At 42.1% G+C, this 23,128-nt stretch overlaps 1 protein-coding gene across 2 annotated transcripts in view; it reads left to right on the plus strand.

The window, feature by feature from the left end:
* Positions 1 to 23,128, plus strand: part of FCHSD2 (FCH and double SH3 domains 2) — a 119,259-nt gene that overhangs the window by 71,758 nt on the left and 24,373 nt on the right. Inside the window, exons 9-11 of one of the 2 annotated variants that reach the window (XM_059466595.1) lie at positions 15,516 to 15,638; positions 19,321 to 19,416; positions 20,471 to 20,542. In XM_059466595.1, the coding sequence (XP_059322578.1) occupies positions 15,516 to 15,638; positions 19,321 to 19,416; positions 20,471 to 20,542 (291 nt within the window). The remainder of the gene's footprint in view (positions 1 to 15,515; positions 15,639 to 19,320; positions 19,417 to 20,470; positions 20,543 to 23,128) is intronic. The other variant, XM_059466596.1, reaches the window with a different exon arrangement.

The raw sequence follows: 23,128 nt of genomic DNA on the forward strand, positions 1-23,128 counted from the left end.
TCTGAGGGCAGAGGTTGAACCAGTATCTCCCTTTTAAACCTGAATTTATAATTATAAATAGAACTCTGTCATTCTTTACAACAGCATTTTTTGGTAAGGAGGTTCTCCCTGGGATTTAACCTTCTGCTTTCTGGGTTTGTTTTTTTTTCTGCAATTAAGTGGAGTAAATGCATGAGTTCCAGCAGTGCTAGAACCTTCATGTGCTGGTGAGCCCTGGTTTTTATTTGTTGGAATGTTTGGGAGTTTTTGTGAAGCTGTGTTGACTTCTCTGTTTTCAGCATAGTCATCCATCACTTTTCCCATGCACTTTCAATGATCATTTAAAACAAATGGAAGTGCAGGCTCCAAGCATGACTTGCGCAAATGAGATTCAGCTGGAGCTGGCAGTGTTTATAAAAATGACCCCAAATTGAGGACTTGGTGGCTTCCAGTTAATAATTTGCTTTATGCCTTGAAATTAGTAAGATGTGTGTGGCAAAGGGTTCTTTCCCCTGGTGGCTCTGTCTGAATTGAAAAATAAGTTGACACAGTAGCTGAAAGTCTTCAATTGGCTCAGGAATGTTATCCCAGCACTGCTGTGTCCTGTAGAAATAAAAGGGTACCATTTGCATCAGCACATATTTCTGTAGCCTCTGGAACAAGCAGAACCAATATTATCACTGTAAGAAATCAATTTACGTCCATGGTATTGTTTCCAACTTTCTGGAATGATTTAGAAGCACCCAAGGGATTCCTTTTTTTAAAGTGGAAAGTTTGCCCCTCAACGAAAAAATAGCATTAAGATAAAGTAATTCTGAAGTCACCAGAGATTTCCATGTTCTTCTATAAATCTCTCTTATTATTTCAGTGCTACCAATTCTTTTAAGATCCTGTAAAACTCCCTTAAAACTGCAGAGGGGACTTGTGCAAGTGAAAGAGCTATTGTTTCACTTCCGCTCCTTGTCAGCTGCCGGCCACAAACACTCCGTAATCCCAGTTCAGGCGGCCGTGGATGGCATTATCTCCAGCCTCAGATGGGCACAGGGCTTTCCTTGCCAGGCAGCTCATGAGGGTGCTTGGCCTCCTCGTGGCCATTCCCACAGAGGGGGTGGCTGGAGGGATCACGCTCAGCACATGATCCCAGTGTTCCAGAAGGTGCTCACTGTGGCTTCCACAGCGGCTGATCCTGATCCCACACTGCTTTCCATCTGTCTCTGTGTTGGTGTGCACATCAAACCTGGGGGAAAGGAGTTCCAGGCTGTAGTGTAGTTCTGCATCCACACCAGATTATGTACATCATTAGTTGTGGTCTCTTGTTCGGTGTTTTTCTTAAGTGCTCGTCTCTCACCTTCCCAGCTGATACCTGAGAAGTGCCTTACAGAATTTTAGGTGTTCACAGTCCATGGAATGAATATGTGCTAACTCCATTTGGGAGTTATTGGATTCCAGCTGACTGCGAGCTCATGTTTGCAGGGAAGTGAAAAGAGGATTTGCGCTAGAAATGCAACTTTTGATGTTAATTTTGGTAAAACCACAAGCAAGGGAGGTTTGTTTGCTTTAACAGTGAATGCTCTTTGCACCAGTAACTGTGGTGTGTGTCTGTCATAGAATCATGGAATGGTTTGGGTTGAAAGGGACATTAAAAACAATCTATTCCACCCCCTGCCATGGCAGGGACAACTTTCACTGTCCCAGGGTGTTCCAAGCCCTGTCCAGCCTGGTCTTGGACACTCCAGGGATGCAGGGGCAGCCACAGCTGCACTGGGCACCCTGTGCCAGGGCCTGCCCACCCTCACAGGGAACAATTCCTTCCAAATATTTCATCTATCCCTGCCCTCTGCCCCCCAGTTCTTACATTTCCAATTATATCTTTATTTTTTCATAGACAAAATGTGGATTTTCAGTTTCAAATCCAGCACTCGCCCCCTGAAAAATCACGTTGCTCATCACGCAGACTTTCCACACTACCTTGAGGCACAGGAGTGGGGCTGAGTCACAGCTGTTTCTGTTGTGAAAATGAGAAAGTGTGATGGTCACATTGGCCTGGTGACAGTCAGTTTGTCCCACCTCGTGTTTCAGTCACAGATTAATCCCTTTATGAAGCATTTGACCCAAAGAAGTCCATTTATTTCAGCAATCCAGGTGTTTATTCCTCCATGGCCGGGCAGAGCAGCATGGCAAAGTCTAATAGAGAACTGAGGGCAACTTAATTTATTTCACCATGAAAAATGGTCATTGTTTTGAGATAATTATTTCTTGATAGTATAATTGGCTTTTCAGTGAGGTTTCCTTTGGTGTTTTCACAGAAATAACTTAAGAAAAGGGTTGATTGTAAAAGTGCAGTGTGATTTTTACAGATGCTTATGAAAGAAAGGCATTCCCTTGTCCTGTCCCTCCATCGTTGTCCCCAGTTCCTCTCCAGCTCTCCTGGAGCCCCTTCAGGCCCTGCAAGGGCTCTGAGCAGGGCAGAGAAGAGAATGATCAGGGATGAAATGAGGGATGTAAGCTGAATGTAAAACAAGGAAAATTACTGGAAAGCTAAAAAAAAAAATTCAAAACCCCTGCTAGAAAGAGGGCACCAGGAAAGCAGTGTAAGGATTAGGATTGGGAAGGAGTTACTTGAAAGGAATCTGGGAGAAATCTGGTTGAGGAAGGCAGCAGAAAACCTAAAAAACCTAAGACACTTTTCTTTTGTGGTTTTTTTTTTTCTTCATTTAAAGATTTTATGTAGAAATTGTCTGGGATTTGAATGGGGCTGCGAGATATTTTGGTCAGCTGTCATAAACCCTCTCAGTGTGAGCAGGAAATGAAGCTGCCATCTTGTTTCAAAGCCATGCTGCAACACAATGAGAGCAGCTCCCAAAACACCTCCCTGTGCCAGAGAGCAGCCTTGGAGCTCAGGAAGCACCTGGGCTGCTCTGTTTGGGAGGCAGGTGGGCATGCAGCGTCCCTGCCCTAGGATTCATGCAGAAAAACCTCCCAGACAAACGCTTCTCAGGGTTTTGTTTGCTGGAGGGCTTTGTTTTTAGCAGCTCCACTGGGAGAATTGAAGGAGCAGGGAAAAGTTACTTTTTTCCTCAGTGTTTTGGGGTTTTTTCTGCTGTTACTCGTAGCCACCCAGTGTGTCAGTGAGTTACCTGGAATGGACGTGATTCCATTGAAACCAGGGGGAAAACTCGTGGATTATTCTTAAAATTGCATGTGTGTGCACAGGTTTTGTCTTCTTAATTAGATATTAAACTGATAATTGTCCTGTTAAATAAGATGTTTAACTGTAAAAGTTACTGAAAATGTGGAGACCTCAGAGCCCTTCCATTGCCTAAAGGGGCTCCAGGAGAGCTGAGAGGGACTGGGGACAGGGGGTGAGGGACAGAACACAGGGAATGGCTCGCACTGCCAGAGGGCAGGGATGGATGGGAGATTGGGAATTAGGAATCGTTCCCTGTGAGGATGGTGAGCCCTGGCACAGGTGCCCAGAGCAGCTGTGGCTGTTTCATCCCTGGCAGTGCCCAAGGCCAGGTTGGACAGGGCTGGGAGCAGCCTGGGACAGTGGAAGGTGTCCCTGCCATGGCAGGGGTGGGATGAGAGCAGTTTAAGGTCTGTTCCCACCAGCCCATCCTGTGATTCTGTGACTCATCTTCTGTCGTCAGTGGCAGGACAAAACATTTCTGAGTGACTTCGCTAATGAAAGCAGCAGAAGGATTATAACAAGGAGATGAGGCCCAAAATAGCACAAGGCCAATAAGTGTGAGATGGAAAATGTCACACTGAATTTGAAGTTTAATTAAATCCCTGAAAACATTATGGGGAAAATGGGAAAATGGTTTCTAATCTACAGCTGTCTTGCCAAGAGGGAGGCGAACCTGGGCAGCTGACAAATTTAGAGGTTTATTCTTTCAGCTTCCAAAGCTCTGCTCTGTTTGGAGACCATGTCGGTGTTTTGGGGTGGCTGGAGGTGTGGAGATGCTCATTCCCTGTGTGGACAAGGGCTGATTGAGCTCTGGTTTTTGCACAGTCTTTAGAAAACCTTCTTGCCTTGGAATCCCTTCCTGCAGCTGAAAATTCCTATTTAGTTTTTACAAATTGCTAAGGAGATAAAGGATTGCAAAGCTGGCCCAGAAGCTCAGTCATGCAAAGAGCAGGAGGAGGAGTGGGAATGCTCCAGTGTGGTTTGTCCCCCTACCTGCACCTTTGATCCCCAAAAAGAGAATTCTCATCTGTTCAAGTTGTCATCTCTGCTTAAAAAGCTTTGCAGCCAGGCTAGACCCCCTTGGTGTGGAGGGAAGCAAACATTGCCTGCCAGTGGCTTCCTTAAATCCCTCATTCCTGATGGCTGACTTGTGGCATGGTGTCATCCAGCTGAAGGAGGATATTATTTTATAATGTTTTACAAATTATCAAAGCCCTAAGGTAATTGCTCCTAGGCTTGGAATGCTAATTAAAGGAATTAATCTCTCTCTGGTATTCCCAGTGTTGCTCATGAATAATGGGAAGAACATTTTCCATGCACTTTCCTTGTGATACCAGCATTGTCCAGGGCATCCAGCAGCACCTTCCAGCTTCCATGAGGACCTTCTTAAAAATCCTCATGGAATTTTTAAAACTTTGGGCAAGTTTCAGTGCTTGGGTTCAAGGCTTTTAATCTCACATAAAAGTCATGGGGAGCTGAAAATTATTCAAAATGAAAATGAAAAAAAAATTGTTAGGAAGAATCATGACAATATTCTGGGATTTGGATGCCTGAATTTTCTTGGGGATAATCTTCTTTTGACTGGAGTGTTATACCAGGTACATGGAGATGTTAAAAATTAGGTTTCTAGTTAAAGCTCAAGAGTATTAGAAATCAAAATTTTAAACAGCTCCTATTAATAAAATTGTACAGTGTTTACTATACTAGATCTGTATATATTGAATATAATAATTTAACAGATGAGAATTCAATTTACTAAGAGATAATTTTCAAAACCACAGAATTCCAAGAAAAAAGTGCATAAGAAGATGGCAAATCTAAGAAATGCCTTTTTTCCTACATAAAATGTTCACAGATGTTTGTGGCTCTGTGTGTACCCAAATAATTCAACATTTTTTGATAGCTGATCCACTTCTGTCAGGCTTTGCTGTTCTCACTGGGCAGTTGGATTCAGTCTCAGTTCCTTCAGCTGGATTATTTTAGTGTATTTTTATGGTATTCATATCTGACTTCAGGTCCAGATCTCTGGATTCTATCTCAGGATTCCCACTGAGCACAGACCCTTCTCTCTGGCTGGGCCTGGGAGCCCCATTTCTAATTTAAAAGGGGATATGAGAGCATTCAGTGAATTAACTTTGCTGAAAGGCTCAATTTATTTAATAGCACAGACCGAGCACTGAAAACAGCCTTGTATCAAAGAAATGCCAGCCCTGCCAGATCCTGGGATGTCTCTTCCTGTGGGATTTCAGTCTCCTGCTCTGCTCTGCCCACACAGAGTCAGGAGGGCCTCTGAGCTGTGGCACTGTCAAATTAAGGAGTTTTTAAAAAGGTTGGAGTATTAATCCCACAGGGATGAAATAAGTTTGAAAAGGAGCTTAACTTTAATGCAGTTATGTTCCGCAAATACTGTCAGGAGACCAAAGTATATTTAGGTATTCTCAATCAGGCCACACTTCAGGAGTGATTTAATTAAAAGATTCAACAGAACTAGATCCCATTTTTCTTCTTTTTTTTTTTGATTGATTTTTGTTACCTGTAACTGTCCTGTCAAACAGTAGAAGATGAGAAAATCCTCTCAGCTTTTGGAGAAAATGGCACAGCTGGTGATTGCATCAATCCTTGTTCAGGAATACTGCTTGGAATGGGAATTCTGTGCCAGGCTTTGGGATGGGGGTGGGGGGAATCTGTTTGTGAGAGGGAAAAACCTTCCACAATATTTTTAATTATGGACTTGAGGCTCAAATTATCTTTGTCCTCACCCACTGGTGCTTACAAGGAGTGCAGGCATAAATGGTTAGTGTGATTCCCCTGGAGATAATTGAGAATGGACTCCTAGAAGTAATAAAGCATAATTGGCACCCAGAATTCCCGAGTGGGCTTTGGGAGCCCAGGATTAATCTTCCTGCTGCACTGCAGCTGCCATACCTTTGGCATTACCCCCACCATGTTTTCCCTTTACTGTGGGACATAAATGCTGTCATTGTTCTGTGATTCCATAATTGCTGCAGATAATCACAGTGCTGTGACTCTGGGCCATTTTCCCTATAAGAGCACATTTGTGCAGATTGCAGAAGTTCCTAGAAATGGTTTTGTTGGGTTTGGTCCTTGCATTTTAGTGTGACTGGCAGAGTGATGCTTTTGTAGGGTGCCTGTTCAGGAATGGGGGGTTCCCTGTGTGAGATGCACTCTGCCCTTTTCATATTGCTGAATTGTCTCATTTATTAGCATAAAATTTAATTGAATTTGTAATTTGAGTTGGAGAATGCCTGAATAGTCTGAATACCCCGACAAGATATTGGGTGAGAGAGAGCAGTGTTACAATTGCAGGACCACATCAAGCTGCAGGTTGGATCTCTTTGGCATGATAAGAACCTGAAAGGCTTGGGAATATATTAAATTATTGGAATTTTTAATACTGGGATATTTCCATCCCTGAACCTATTCTGTGAGTGGCTTTTGAATGGCCTGTTCACTGAATGCAGGTGACTTGAAACCCACATAGAGAAAAAGCAGATGGAAGTGATAAATCCAAGGAGCAGTTGGGAACAACAGCCTGTGCTGGGGCAGAAAAGGTTTTGTTGAAGAGATTTATCTGAAGAAATAAATGAAAATGGTAATACAGAGATGTAATCAGCTGAATTAAAACTCAAACCCAGCAAAATAGGTGGTTAAAAAACCTGTAAGAGTGCAAAAGAGTAAACACTAGCTCCTGAGGAATGTTTATGCTCAATATCTGATTATTTTATATTTTTTATACTCCTTTTTAATACATTTTATCTTTCAGGGGAGTATTTTTAAGAAAGTGCTTGTTTCTTCATTTTTAGGAACATATTAAGAAAATAGCTTAAAAATATTTGAAGGAAAATGTTTATTAAGAAACATTGAGATGTGTTGTGAAATGCATTTTCATGTGCACATCTGTGTCAGTTTAAGGTTTCTCTCTCTTGTGTTGTTGTAATATAGAAAAGATTTGGACTTTGTGTCTGAGTCAGGGATGGTTCATCTGTAGCATGAGAGTTCCTATGGAGACCTCCTGGTAAATCTGGAATTCTGTAAGGAGGAATTCCCAGGGCTGGTTTTCTGTGTGAGATTTTGTTTTGCAGGAGGTAAAAATAATCAGCTCTGGCTTATTCCCAAAAAAGCAAAGTGCATTTCTTTAACTTAGCTTCCAAATCATGTTGAAATATCAAAATATTTGTTGAGCTGAGCAGCAAAATGATTTATTTTTGGGTAAGAACTGAAACTTCCAGACAGAGCACACACCCCTCCCCTCTGCTGTTCCTCAGACATTTTGTGATGGTGACGATGGTCTTGTGGTCAGCAGAGGAATCCTTGAAGAGCAGAAATGGTGTCAAAGTGCTGAAGGATTGAAATGCACATTTTTCCACATGAGGGAAGCCAATTATTACTGGCATGAGCAGTGTAGAGCACTCTGTACTCTCCAGATGCAAAGATTTCATCGTGGTGACAGCTCTGCCACAAAGTTGTCTTGCAAATGTTGGATTTGAGCCAGAACATTTTTTTTTTTCCCTCCAAGAATGAGGAAGTACAAAAGCAAAGATGCAGTTTATTAAAAATTCATCCTGTCAAAAGTGGAATTCCCCTGGGATTTATTCCAGAGCTGTGCAAGAAAAAGCAAACTAGATCCAAAAAGTCTTGGGAGATACTTTTGGGGAATGTATTTCTAGATATTCCTAGAGTCTGTTTTTATCTTGCAGTGTTTTTTAAGCAAGCCTTACGTGGTAGAATTTGAAGATCTGCTTTTCCATGCTTATGGCAGTCTCACATCAGGGTGTTCTCACTGATTTCAGTGGAGTTCTCCTTTAACCCTGCAGTGTTAATTTAGTGCTGCTTTCACCAGGTAACTCTCAGTGCTGTCAGCCTTGTGGCAATTAAAGGAATTATAAAGGACATTTCCTTCCAAGCCTGTGTTCACCTACCAGACCCTCATCCAGAAATTATTGATAATAACAAGATTTGCCTCCACCATCTCAATGGCACTCCCATGAGATGGTGGAGGCAAATCTTGTTATTATCAATAATTTTGCTTATTCTTGTTCTAAAGGGACGTTTTTTCCAGCACTGGGGGAGGGTGACAGGCATCTGTTGGTGGCTGTTCCATATTTCTGTGTGCTCAGAGGAGGCTGCAGCTCCCCAACAACAAAGGTTTTGTCAGTAAAAACAATGACCCCGGTGAGATTGTAAAGGAACAAAATGATGTGCAGAACAATCATCAAGTGACTAATGAGAGCAAACAAAGAACTTGCAAACAAGCCCCAAACTCCTGACAGCAGAAAACACAAAGCTCTGGGGTAAGGGAAAGTGCAGAGAGTGTTCGTGGGCACCCAGCTGAAAGGAACTTGGGGCTCTTGTGGTCTTCCAGTGTCCATTGTTCCCCTGTCTGCCTGGTGAGAGCTCCTGCAGGGTGTGGGAGAAGAGGGAACTCCGAGTTTCATCAAACCTTGTCGAGTTAAAGAGGTTTCTATTCCTGTCGTCACATTCTCTTCCTGCCTCTTGGTCTGCTGGTTTTATTCCCAGGTTGTCATGTGTCTGCTCTTCAGCTGGAATATCTTGTGCTCCCTTGTTGAGAGGTGGTTTGAGCAGATGCACTCCAGGATAGCAGGATGTGGATTTGGGGAAAACAGAAAGAAACAGGAGAAATTAATTACCCTGACAGCAACAGGACAGTGACACAGTTATAGAAATTCCTTAAAACCGCTTTCTGTGGGAGTTCAACGAGGAGCAGAGGCCAGAGAGGGTTTTTTTGTGGAGACTCTTAAGTTCTTCTTCACTCAGACCTGCTGGCATCCTCTGGGCCTGCTGTAACAGCTCCATGTCTTTCCTGTGCTGAAGGCTCTGGATTTGGATGCAGTGCTCCAGGCACTGGATTTCAGATATTCCCAGGCAGAACTAGGTAGTGATACTTCAAGAGTGAGTTGCATCTGGACCTCACTAAGGCAGACTTTTCAGTACAGCCTTTGGATGTGTAAGATTATCCTGAGATACGGATAATTGTACAGCTTTAAATTATCCCTGCATTGCTTTGGATGCAATTTCTGTTAACCTGAAGTCCTGATTTTACAGAGCTGAAATTTAGGTGCTCTCCCTGCAGGCTGAGGAAGTCCAGCACTCACATCTTGATCCAAGGAAGAGAGTTGGGGTTTGCCCTCAGCTTTTCCTGGGAGCTTTCTCTACTTGCACAGCTCAGCAGAAAACCAGGATTTTTCCCCAAGAGGGAGCCTGCAGAGGGCAGGCTGGGCAGCAGTTTCCTGTCACTTGGGAATCAGGCTGCAGCCCTGCAATCCCTGATGGGCATTGACAGGGGGCACTTGTTCCTGCAGGGTCTCTGGGAATGCTGGAGCCTGCTGCCAGCAGCTCCAGCTGCTCCAGGGACCCTGCTGGGGCTTTGTTGGGAATTCAGACATAAATGCTGTGTTTTGTTGACAAACACGGCCCTGATTTACTTCTGCATTGTGGGAGATCTTGATGGAGTGGAAGGCATTTCAGCAGAGACAAATGCTGCAGGGATGGAAGAGTTAAAAAGGAAAAATAAGCAACTTTTCTTGTGTATTAGGAGAAATTGATGCCAGGAATCAGCATTTTTAAAGGAAAATGATTGTGGAATGGAGCTGTTACCCAGAAAGGATGGGTTCTGCTGACCTTCCTTCCTCCTTCTCCTGCCGTCCTTGGGAAGTGCTGTTCCATTTCACGGCTCTGAATTGTGCTGAGTGTGGCAAATCCAGCTGAAACGGGCTCTTGACTTTGTTCTGAGTTTCAGATGAGTTTTTAAATGCTTTATCCTTCACTGTCAGATAAAAGGAGATTTGTTGCTCTGTTTGGGCTAAAATACAGAGACTTCTCACCGTAGAAAAGATTGAAGTTGATGCCTTAATTCTAACTTAATTCTTAATTCTGAGACTACCTGTTGACCAGTTATTATTGTCTCTACCCCAACCTTTCCTTTTAATATTCATTTTATCTTTTCTGACACATAAAAATGAAAACCCTCAGTGGAGTGTCATTTACCACAATCATTCAGCTGAAAATTCCCAGTCTGTGCCATCCATGAGATTGCTCTGTTTATTTAGTGGATTGGAGGCAGGAGTTTCAAGCACAAGCACTCAAAAAGCTTCACTCAGCGTGTTTGTTCTGCAATTCAGATTGTTGGGCTTCTAATTTTAAGTAAGGAAAAGTTTTGAGTAATATTACAGAAAATAAAGGGTGAGAACTCAAGTCCCTGTTCTTAATGGATTCCAAGTGGTTTTCAAAGCAAAGCAGATCAGGGATAGATAAAACAGGGGGTTAAATGCAAATGAGAGCAGGGTGGTAAAAGAATTTAATTTTAGTTTTTAATATAAATATATTCACATACAAAATTAATATAAATAGAAAATAGAGAGTGGAATCTATGATACAGATCTCCCTTTGGATTTAGGAGCTGAACAGGAAAACAACTCACATTACCAGGATGCAATCCCATTGACTGCACAGAGAAGTTACCACTCCACAGACACAATGATTTTTGTTCATTTCTTCCCCTTATCTTTCAGTTTTCAGGCTGCAGCCCAGACAGGGGAGGGTCAGCTCTAATTTTGTGCTGTTCCCTCCACCCATGTGAGGAAATTCCTTGCCTTCCACATCAGTTCTATTGTTTCCGGTGGCAGCTCAGGGAGCCTTTGCCAAGGATTTCAGTGGCAAAAACCACCCCCAAAAACTGCTGGGTGGCACCAGCTCAGGGAAGAATGGGTGTTTTGAAATGAAAAATTAATTTCACAGAGCCACAGGATGGTTTGAGTTGCAAGGAACCTTAGAGATAATCCCATTCCACCCCTAGTTCGAGGATGTTGGTTCTTGTCACCAGCGTGGGGTGAGGGAGTTTAAAATGCATAAAAAACATAAATGTGTGTTTGCAAATATCCAAATTGTTTCTAGCAGTGGTGATTCAGATGAGACTGGTGTGAATTAGTCAGTGAAACCCACGTGGCTTTACAAGTGTGCCTGTAATTGAGGGTTTTAGCCTAGCACTGGTTTTGGTGCCTGGTGGTGAAATGAGAGGTTTAGTTTGAACCCCTGAATTTAAAGTGTAGAATTTAAAGTGTAAAATTATTACCCACAGCTTCAGGATGGATTTTAGGAGTTTCTGTGCAAGACAAACAGGAACAGAATACCAGGAGTATTTCAGAAATAAATGGGACAACAGGGAAAACTCGCCTTGGTGGCTTCACACAACTCTGCTCTGAGTTGTGTTGGGCAGAGTTTCCATTTTTAATTTCTGTTTGCTTTTTATATAAAAAATACAGAGTAGTTCAGCTTGTTCTCTGCCTTCTCCAAGATACTGAAATGGTAATTTTTTAGTAGAGTGTGGCTGAGACCTGTAAATGTTTTAGTGAAGAGGCCAAAGTCAGTCACAGAAATGAAGATGAAAAATCTACATAGGGTCTGTTGTGCATTGTTTTAAATGTGCATTATTTTAAATGAGTAACAACCTCCCAAAGGCAACCAAATGTCCTAATAATAGCTAAAATACTTTTATTTACATATTTGCTTTTGAGGGAATTTTCATAGAATGTAGAATAATTAAAGCTAAATTCCCAAAATGTTTGGTATCATCTCTTGAAACAAAAAAACTCTCCTGAAAATGATCTGAACTGGGACTGAAGTTTTGTTTCAGGGAAAAACTCTCAAAGTTGTACAGGAATCTTCGATGTTGAAATCAGCAAAATGTTCTTGTCCCATTCCCGCTGTATATAATTTTATTGGTTTGAGTTAATATATAGGATTTCTTCTAAAAATAGGCTTTAATTTAGTTGTGTGTCCGTTGTGTTTATTAACAGCTTCAACTCTTCTCAGCCCTAATTCCAGCTTTTATCTTCTCAAGCTTGGACACAGGGGAAGTAGTTTTGTATCTTTAGTATGGCAATTCTGCTGTAAAGAAATGATTTCTGAAAAAACAGTGACTTTTTTCTATCCTTGGAAATTGTAATTTTGTGCTACTTAACTTCGTATTATCTTGGGTTTGATGCCAGATTTGTTTTTTAAAAAAAACAACCTTGATTTCCTTTTGAAGTTGACAAAAAGACAGGTTTTTCAGTGGGATTGTAATACAGTAAGTGATTTAGTGCTCTCTGGAGAGTCAGAAAGAGAACAAAAGCCATTGTAGAGGAATAATGGGTGTTGGGTTTTTTGATTTTCTTTTTTTTCCCCAGTTTCCCCTCCAAGTTGTGTGATGAGAAATTTTGAAAAGACTTTTCCTTTCAAACCCTGTGATGTTCAGTGGTTTGGGTCAGAGTGTTTGTGAGTGAGTGAGATTCAGCTGATAAAACCCCACGTGAATGTTAATTTATATCCTACAGTTCAGCAAGTCAAGTCTTTTGTTTTAATATGAACACATGCTGCTCGATGTAATAATTACCATTTTACAGAAAGGATAAATCCATTATTGCTGCAAGTCTGGAACCAGCCAGCTCTCCAATGCTGTGGCTGATGGAATGCCACCTTTTCTGTGCTTTTTAGCCTGTGTTGAGGCTGCTTTCTCAGCACTGCCTGTGTGATATTGCAGTGACTTTCAGAACTTCAGTTCTGGCAGCTCTCATCGGTATTTAAGAACTTCATCATGTTGAAACTGCTTTTACTTAATGAAAGGAGCCAGCCTGTAATGCAGTTCTCACATGCTGACATACCCATGTGCTCCCTGATGTTTTGCCACACTTTGCTCTGATGTCCTTTCTTAAATATCTTTATTTTTTATATCCCGCTGTGGGGGTTTCTGCCATCTCAGCAGAGCTGTGGTCATTGCAGGAGGAGGGGGGAGATAATGAAGTTGATATTACTGATATTTCTCCCCTTTTTGTTTTTGGGGTTTTTTTTACTATTCCTTGAAGTGCAGGCTGCAGCTGGACATGAATTAATGCCCAGTGCGGTGTGGATCATAATTGGAGGGAATGAAGCCGTGTGGGGCTGGGCGGTGTGGGCTGATTGTGGGGGCACTATTCACGGTCAGTGAAGAGCAATGGGCCCTTGGCATCCTGCCTTTCAGCTGACCTATTTTAGCCATCTATCTTGGAGAGGGATCAATCACAACACACAAGTACCAGCTTCTCTCCACTGGCTCTGCAGAGCACCCAGAGTGTCAAAAGCCAGGGCAGAGCTCAGCATTTCAGACTGAAATGTAATGGCACGAGCCCTTGGTGCGGGGGCTGACATAAAAACAACATTTGGGTTCGATATGGAGCTGTGAAATTCTCTTTTATGGCACCGTGGGATGAAAAGAGTCACAGCTGCTTTGCAAACGGAGCACTTAGAATTGCTTTGCCAAATTGAAATGGTTTCTTTACATTTCGTAGCAGAGTTGCGCTCCAGCCCTGGTGTTTGAGCTGAAAAGCTTTAGGAGCAGATAGAAGGTGACAGTTCTCTGTTTTGGGGGAGTTTCAGGCTCCCCGTGGTCCCCCAGGGAGAGCACAGGCAGTCTTGGCAATTTTACCATCATTTGTATTCTCTGTGAGCACAGGGCTGAGCTGCTGTTGGGGTTGGATGTGAAATGAGTGCCCCTGGAATGGGGTGGTGACTCTGGCACTCGTGTGTCCCTGCAGGGCTGAAAGCACAGGGAATGTTCAAATCCTGTGAATCCACAGCAGCACAGGCAAGAACTGAACCTGTGTCTGTGTATGGCTGCCTGCTTTCTGTGCATTTGCTGCTGGCAATTTCCTGATGCTTTCCTCAATTGGCTCTAAGCTGGTATTACATAACTCTTGAAATAAGAATTTTTTAAAATTCTACATAACAGTGATTGGTGGAGCTGACACCACTGGCAGGAGGCTGGAGCAGTTATCCTGTGGCTCTTTCCCAGCCATTCTGGGAAGTCCTTCGTGGGGCAGGAGCTGCCCTGGCTTCTGACCCCTCAATCCAAGCCTGAATGAACCCCTGAGTGACCCAGCTACATTGTGGGGGCTTGGAAGGAATTCCCAGTTTGCCACTGGTTTGCCATAGTGGCTTCCTGATGGCCACAGAACTGCTAGGTTTGAGGCAGGTTGAATGGGTAAGGCTGGAAGAAACAATCTGCTAAAAATTCCTTTACACTTGGAAGGTGCAAGGTGAAGTGTGTAGTGTGGATTTGGGATGTCAGAGTTTGGATGTGAGAATTCCAGTCCCACAATTTAATTGTCCCCTCAAAGCATCCCTCACTGAAGGTGGCTGTGTGCTGCTGGGAAAGCTTTGCAGAAGAATGATCTCTTCTGCTCTTCCTAACTTCTGAGGAATTCCATAAAACCATGCAATGGTTTGGGTTGGAAGGGACCTAAAACTCATCCAGTTCCACCCCTGTAATGGGCAGGAACACCTTCCTCTACCCCAGGCTGCTCCAAGCTTTGTCCAACACTCCCAGGAATTTGTGTCTGATTTTTTGTGTCTCTTCACCTCACCTTAAACATCGGTTTGATTTTTCAGGGCCAGAAACTATTCTTTGAGTCTTGCACAATTTCACTCTTCCCCCCCAAGTTTTCAAAATTATTTAAATAATCAAATACAATTTCCTAGAGAAGCACATTCGTGAGTGTGTTGGAATGGAATGGAGATTCCATGAATACACTGTTTAAATGGATATCTGTGAAATATGACCTATTTAAAAATCTATATAATGAACATTTAAATACATCCTGAGTTAACTATTTAAATGACATTGTCAGTCACTTGCAAAGTCATATTTAACACCATCATATTTAACATTTAACCTGCCCTGTGTGATGTTTTACATGATGTGATTTTACAGCTCTGCTCACAACAGAGCTTTGGGATTTGAACTTCTCTGTCGCTGCTAAATTTGGGATAAATTTGTGTTCCTTATTTTGTATCTCTGTGCCCAGAACAGCTGGGATGTGTCCCATACAGATGTTGAGGAATTCTCTGGCTGGCAGCACCCGTGGCCTGGCAGTTCTGGGTGTTTTCCTTGCCCTCAGTGACATCTCCCTGAGCATTTTCCCTGCTCCAGGGCTGCTCTGCCTCTGGGAACAGCTGGATGGAGATGCTGGGATGTTGTTGCAGTGCTTTGTGCTGCCATCTAATGGGGCCCAGCACTGTCACTCCTGCCAGGAGTGAGGGATTTTCTAGGTGCCTTCCCACCCAAACCACTCTGGGGCTGTGATTGTATCAAAATGCAGTTTAAGTTCCTTTTCACTCGAGCAGTCTTACTCAAGACTTGTACTTCTTGCATTTCTCTTTCTGTCCGCTCCTCACGGGTGTAAATCTGCTTTAAAAAAATGGTGTGAGCATCTTGCAAGTCCCAGTGTGATAAATTGTATACAGGGTTATTTCCTGCTTTTCCTGATTTTTTTTATTTCTTTCCCTCGTGCAGGCTCTTGATGGAAATATATATGATCACCTTAAGGATTATTTAATGGCATTCAGCAGGACTGAACTAGAGACATGCCAAGCTGTACAAAACACATTCCAGTTTCTACTGGAGACTTCCAGCAGGGTAAGTTTGAGCTGCTGAATGATGCTTTGTAACTGAATCCTTGCAGCATGGACAAATCCCCTGAGATTTGCTTCCAAAATCATGACAGAACTGAAAGGTTGTTATTTTTGGTTACTCCTGAGTGGTGTTGAGTTCAAAGGCACCAGACAGTTTTCTTGGGAGGAATTTTTCCTCCAGCACCCAGACTGCCTTTCCCTGAGTGTATTTGCATCCAGAGATGCTCTGCTCTCCTCACCCTGCACGTTTGGGAGGGGAAATTGCAGCTGAGGGTTCTGCAGGGTGTAATGTGGAGCAAAGCCCCAGGAAACTGCTTGGATCATTCCTTAATAATTGTCTGTCAGCTCAGAATCCAAGCTATTAGGCTGTTTTCTCCCTGGAATTAAGAGTGGCAAACACAGCAAACAAATTAGAGCCCTGTTGTAGACGTGGTTTGTTTGCTTTGTCGAGCTGCCAGACTGAGAGAGGCATGATCGCTTCCAGGGTGATTTTGATACTTAAATAATTCATCTGCTGGGCTAAAAGAAGGGAAAAAAATTGCCATTGAGCTCAGAAGAAGCTGCTCATAATATTCCTTTTTATGTTTCCCTTACCCACCCACCCAGAAACAGAGCTCATTCACACAGAGATGTGGAGCAAAAGCTTATTTAACACATTCCTTATTTACCTCCAAGCAAGTGATCTCACACCTTCAGAGATCTAAAGGGAGGGCATGAAAAATGGGCTTCACCCTCAGCTTTGAATTTACTTGGCAGCAACTGTAAAAATAATCAGAACACCATTTTCTCTTCAGTTGTAGAAGGACTTTCAATAATTTACCTTGGGGTGTATTATTCAGGTCTGCTTCAAATACCTTCCCCAGAAATGCTGGCTTGTAATCTCTCAGCTAAACAGGCTTCTGTATAATGTTTGCATAATTAATTTTTCACTGTTGTATCAGATCCTTTGTGTTCAGAATGCTCTGGGAGCTGCCTGGTTGGGACTTTGATCCATTTCTAAGCTGCCATATCCAAACATTTCCTTGGAGCAGGAATCCTTTCCTCAGATATTTGTGTGTGCTGAGGTTGGGGTGCTTCAGAGAGCTTTGGGTCTGGCTGATTTTGCACAAGCACCGAGTCAGGCTGTGTGTGTGAGCTGCGTTTCTGTTTTATGCCATGGGCACAAGGCCTGGGGAAGGGACACAAGTGTAAATGCAGCTGGCAGGTCTCAACAGGGCTGTTACAGCTGGTTTCTGCAACTCCATTTGCTTCTCTCCTTGTGCTTCAGGAATGTGGAGAAGAAAAATTTCTGTTGCTTTGCTACTGAAAATATGTGCTTTTCTTTTAATATATTGACTGGTGGATTTTTCCACAGGCTTTGCTTATCCTTTCTTTCCATAACAAGTTGCACTAATCAGCCCCAAAAAAAAGAACCCAGAAAAAACCATTTTCTCTCCACCAAAACCCATCCATGTCTTTCAAAAGCAGCTTGAGTTGTTAAACATGTAATAAATTTGTTAGCAATTTAGAATAAACCTGTCATCAAAGCAGAGGTTTTAAATATTTATTGGGGGATTTGAATGCTTCACCTGTTCTTTGTTAGTTTGCAGCACAAGCTTGGCAGGCTCTGCATAGAAGAGACACTTCAGGTCATTGGGAGGAATATTTCTGCTCTTCCATCTGAACTCCATTTCTGTTTGCAGGATGGAAATAAATTATATTTGCTTTAGGAGCACAAGTGCCAGGGATGGCTCCTTGGATCAGATGTCCCTGATGCCCATGAGAGGGGCTGGAATAAGATGATTTTCTAGGTCCCTTCCCACCCAAATCAGTCTGGGGCTGTGATTTTATCAAAATGCAATTTAAGTTCCTTTTCACTTGAGCAGTCTTACTCAAGAATTGTACTTCTTGCCCCTCTCTTTTGGGAAAAAAAAAAAATCTGATTTTCTTTGGAATATTTTCTGAAATTCGATGTGCTGTTTTGAGTAACATTTCTGTGAGGTTTCTGGTAAGAGGGCAAATAATTTCCTTTATGCCCATCTCTAACTGTGCCTTGTTTCTGCATATGGGGCATATTTAATGTTTAATTTCAAGTCTGTTGTAACCTGACAATTGACATTGACTTCAGAAAGAAACCATGTGAAAACATTGATTTAATTACTGAATAACAGGAAATCTATTTGGAAAAGTGGGAGCTTAACCCCAAGGACACTGTTGCTTTGGAGTCTTTTTATTCTCTTTTTTATCAATTGTCCAATATTTTGTGCAAATGCAGGGTTTCATGTGCTGGGCTTGCACATCCTCCCAAACCTCCTGTTCTGATAAAGTTGTTTTCATTTTTAACCATTTATTGTTGTTTGAGGGGAAATCTCCTAGGAGTGCTGTTGGAAAAATGAGTTTTCTGCTTTGAACTGATTTGCTTGGGAGTCAGATTTCTGTGGGGAAAGCACATAAAAATACCTGTGGAGGTTTTCACATCCTCAGTAACTTCATTTTGGGGGGGGTTCCTAATAGAGGTTAAAATAGCTCCACATATTTGGCATGGCCCAGGGTTGTGTGCCATGGTCAGTGTTCACATGGAGCTAAAGGCCAATTCAATGGAATAGCTGCTTAAATTAAATAATTCTGATGCCAGATCAGTGCTGAGCATCCTCTGAAGCTGCAGATGTTTCCTTCTTTAGTATTTTCGGAATTTCTATTTCTGGGAATTGGTGATGCAAATCCCTGTCTGTTTTCTCCCCATTTGAGAGTGTTTATGTTCAACTGCTCAAATTGGAGCAGTAATTATGTACTTTTCTGGTTTAGATGAGAGTGTTATTGGCCCTGGAGGACTATTTACTTTCTTTAACTGGAGATTAATTTTTTACAGTTCAGTATTTCAGCAACACAAGCATCAACATTTTGCTGCATTAGAGAACAAGTTTTATTTCCCATTGTCCATGCAGCACAGAGTTCTTGGTCATGCACAACGCTGCTATTTCTGGATAAATACCATCTTTATTATCTCCTTTGTACATGTAAACCCCTAGTTTGGTAATAAATTGATATAATTTTGATGCATTTTCATCAATTGAGGCAGTGAATGCTCTGTAAGAGGTCTTCAGCCAGTGATCCTATTTTTTCATCTTGCAATCACAGGGTATTTCTTTGTAAATCTGTGTAAATTGTGACATAAGAGGTTTGTTTAGGGATCTGTGTCATGCTGCCTGAAACGTATCATTAAACAAATTTGGGAGCTGAAGGAGTTTTGCTTCAGCAAAATGGAAGCTTGGAGAGTTTTCTCTGAAAGCAATTTAATAAAGAGAGATGAAGTTTGTGACTGATTTTGGATGCATTATTCCAAATAAGTCTTTTCAGCTCCCACAATTAATAATTTCTGCCAAATTAAGACTTTTCATCTCAAGAAACAGCAGTGCACAGGAAATTACCCATAAGACGAGGGGAAAATATTTATGGCAGTGACAGCCTATTCAGTAGTTGGTGTTTTTCCTCTATTTTGTAGGTAAATGGCAGGGATGTTTTAGGTCCTTGTCACCCCCTGTGTGTCCTGCCAGTGCCTGTGAACAGCTCAGGTCCTCAGTTCCCTGCTGGTGCACCCAAGCTTCTGCTGCAGGTTTAATCTGAGTTGGAAACTGTGCTGGTTTTGCTCCCCAGCTGTTTTTCAGTTCACCAAACAAGGAGTTTAAATAAAGCTTTTCTTTCCTCAGGTGGTGCGGGATTACAACCTCCAGCTGTTCCTGCAGGAGAACTCCGTGTTCCACAAACCTCAGCCCTTCCAGTTCCAGCCCAGTGACAGTGACACTGTAAGAGCCCTGTGAACCCCTGCACTTACTTGCTCCTGCTCTATTTTAAAGCAGATTGTTCTAAATGGGGAAGAGAATCGCTGGTATCCCAGTCTGGTTTAACCTCGTGCTGGTATTTTTGGGAAGGAAAGGGAGAGTGGCCTGGTTGCAGGAGGTGGGAGATGGTAAAAAAAGCATCAAATAGGCTCTACATCATCCACAAAAGAGCAGAATCTTTTTTTGGCTTCCAGATTGTGACTAACAGTCCTCTGTTTCACTGCTTTCAACCTAATTCCTACTAAATTTTCTTGCCTTTTTATCCTGCTGGTGAGGTTCTCATAATATTCACTAATACTGGGTTACAACTGTGCCAAAGAAAGTGTCCCTGCACACCTAAATTGCTTGAGAAATACTTACTGATACATATAGAGAGTGTTACTAAAAATAATACTGTTAAAACACTGCATTCCAAAATAATATGCAAGAATCTTATCTTTCTGTGTTGCTTCCAAAGCAATCATTAATGACATTAAAAGTGGGTGAATCAGAGTATGTAAGTGCATTTCCAAACAGCACCTTGATTAAAGTGGATTCTTGATGTCCCATTGACATTACTGATGGTATTTTAAGAAACAGCTGTTTAAAATAAGTTTGGATCTTTAAAGCTTATAAACTTTTTCTGGCTTGAATTCTTTATTGAACTGACTTGGGCAGTCCTGATCTGTGTTCAAGTGATTCAGATCAAGACCTGCAGAAGGGTGACTTTCCCAGTCACCCTGACATCTCTGACTGGCTCTCCTTTGTATTTCCCTTATAACAAACTCTGATTTTGATTTTTATTCCAGAAAGAGCCATTTATTCCCATAAATAAATGTTCGGACAATGCTCTTGGGTGGGATTGTTGGGGTGTCTGTGCAGGACTGGATGAAGCTGATGGGTCCCTTCCAACTCAGGATATTCTGTGATAAATTTTAGGTTGTTCTTGATAACAGTGAGCAGAATCTTTCTGAGTCTTTGCTGTGCCTCTCTAACCTTTGCTGCTGTGTTCTCATCCCTGTGCACTCCCTGCATCCAGAGTTTTAATGCAGTTCAGCTGGTGGAGATTGAGCCCTCACCTGTCAGTGCTATGAGAATGACCATAGCAGAGGTACCTGGGGTGTTTCTGGTCAGCCCTGTGTTATCCCTGTGCATGTGGGATGCTGGATTTACACTCTGGGCAGGTGGCAACAGAATGCGCTATCTCTATCTATATAAAACAGAAAAGGTAGGAAAAAAAAAGCTTTTTTCACAATGAGACTTCAAGGAGGAAAAATCAATTTAAGGGTGTTATTAGTGGGGGGCAGCTTCACACTTCTCCTTTTGTAATTGATATTCTAATCAATTTGGGGGTTTGTAATTGATATTCTAATCTGCTGGGGCCTGAATTAAAATTTCACAGCTCAAGACAGTGCTGTGTGAAATTGGTTGCTGCTCCTGTGTGAGAGCTGCAGGCACTGCTGAAATGCAGCCCCATTGCTGATTCATTTGGCTTTTTCCAGGGGGCCATTCCATGGCCAGGAGGGCTGGAAGTGTCTCCCATTAAAGTCCCCAGTGTGAGGAAGGCCAGGATTCTGTGCCATGGCACTTGTGTGGGCTCACAGGGTCCACGTGTGCTCCTGGTGCTGCCTCGCTCCAGGAGTTTCTGGGAGGCAATGGATGAATGGGTCCTTCATGTCTCAGTTCCTCCTCCTTTGCTTGGTTAACCCTCTGGGGCTGCAGAATTCCTGCATTTCCTCAGTGCTCTGCAGCTTTTTAATCTGCAGCTGCTTGGGCTGTAACCAGTTTTCCCCAAAATAATTCAATTATGCTTCTTTAGGATCCATGTAGTTCTGCTCAGCTGACAGGATCCTACCTGGGCAATCCCATTTTTAATCAATAAGTACAAGAGAATGAAAGCTCTTGCTCAGGCTTTTGAATTGGTCAGAAATTGGGTGTTTTCTAATTGATGGTGCAGCATTTAATTGCAGGAGAACAAGCACCAAGCATTCTTTTGCCACATGTTCTGTTTCTAAATGTTTTGCAGAGGTTTCTCAGTTGGCTTAATTTCTGTGGGTTGTGCATGATAATTTTCACACCAAAGACTGAAAGAAAAAAGTGGAATCATAAATATATCTCATCAGAAGTTTAATGTGAACCTCTCCCAAGAACAAGTTGTGGGCTCTGTTTGGTCTGGTGCACTTGGACTGGGCTCAAAATTCAGCTTATTTATTACTGGAATGGAGTTGTGAGGGCTGTAGGCAGGAGGAATTTTATAAACAATATGGATGTGGAGCTCTGAATGGAGAGATCTGAATTCTGGTGGAAATTCCACTTTTCCATGGTCCATCCCAAACTTCTGTTTTATTACCAGGATTTCTGTGCAATCATTGAGTCAGGGACAGCCCAGTTTGCTTCCAAAGTGATCCCAACATTCACATTCAGAGCCTGCAAAAGCGTCTGTTCCTAAGAAAGGAAGGCATTAAACAATTTTCCATCAAGTTCCCAAATTTTTGATCCCAAAAATCCCACTTGCTCTAGGCAAAATGTACACTTGAGTGGCCACCAAGAGAAAACCACTTCAAAATGTTTTACATCAATCAGGTATTTTCCTTTATCTAAAAAAATTGTTTTGAGCTGGAATTTAATCAGTTGTTGATGATACTAAATTAATTAAATTACTTCATTGTTTTTGCTTCGTTTTGATGGACATAAATTATTATTTTTAAAAAAGTTTTCAAAAGTATCCCTTAAACAAACCACTTACCCTAAAAGAAATGGTTTGTTTTCAAAATAGTCAGAAAGAAAAGATTGATCAGTTCCTAGCAAGCTTTAATCCTCCTCAGAATAGAATTCCCAACATGGATTTATAGCCAGCAAAGCAGAGAATGGAAAAGAATATTTTAAAATTCCTTTATCCTCCCAAAGAACTGCACTCAGCACATCTTGGCCTTCCACAGAGGCTGCTGTGATTCTCCAGTTTCATCATGCCCAGGAGGGAAGGGATATTCCTGGATTCCACAGAAATCCAGTGCGTGAAAAACGCTGCCCTGTGCTCACAGATAAGCCATGAGAACAGGGAAGAGGAGAAAGGAAATTTCTCTGTTTCCTGCTTGGAAAAGCTGCTTTTTCCTTGACCCCAGGGTTATCACATGAGAAAAGCAGGCAGGTGACACCAAAGTGTCCCTGGAATGGGAGGAGAAGGGCTCTGGAAAGCTGACATTTCATTTTTGGGGTCTTTTTCCTGTTTTTTGTTCACTGTTTCCTCAAAGAACGTGAGGAGAAGCTGCGGCCCAGCTGATTTCTCCCACAGCTTCTTGACATGAAAATAATATTTTTTTTCCCTCTCAATTTGTACAAAAACACCTCAGGAAGTTCAGAGGAAAGTTTTGCAGTTTCCCCCCACATAACTTGGCTGTTTTATGGGTAGATTGTGAAAATAGAGATTAATTTCTCTTCACTCTCAGAAGAACATCTTGGAATTTCTCAGCATGAAGGAATTTTATAGAAGTTACATTAAAAGGGCCCGTATTTCTATATTTACAGCGGTCTGTACATTTAATACCAGAACAGACCAGGTTTAACTATAATTTTCTTGAACCTAAATCTAAAAAAAAAAAAAAAAGTATTATTTACTTTGATCAACCTTTTAATACTGGAACAGACTGGTTTCAAGTATAACCTTTTTGAGTCTAAATATATATTACAAAGAAGTAAT

This window comes from Ammospiza nelsoni, chromosome 2 (genome assembly GCF_027579445.1).
Source record: "Ammospiza nelsoni isolate bAmmNel1 chromosome 2, bAmmNel1.pri, whole genome shotgun sequence".
Taxonomy (NCBI): domain Eukaryota; kingdom Metazoa; phylum Chordata; class Aves; order Passeriformes; family Passerellidae; genus Ammospiza; species Ammospiza nelsoni.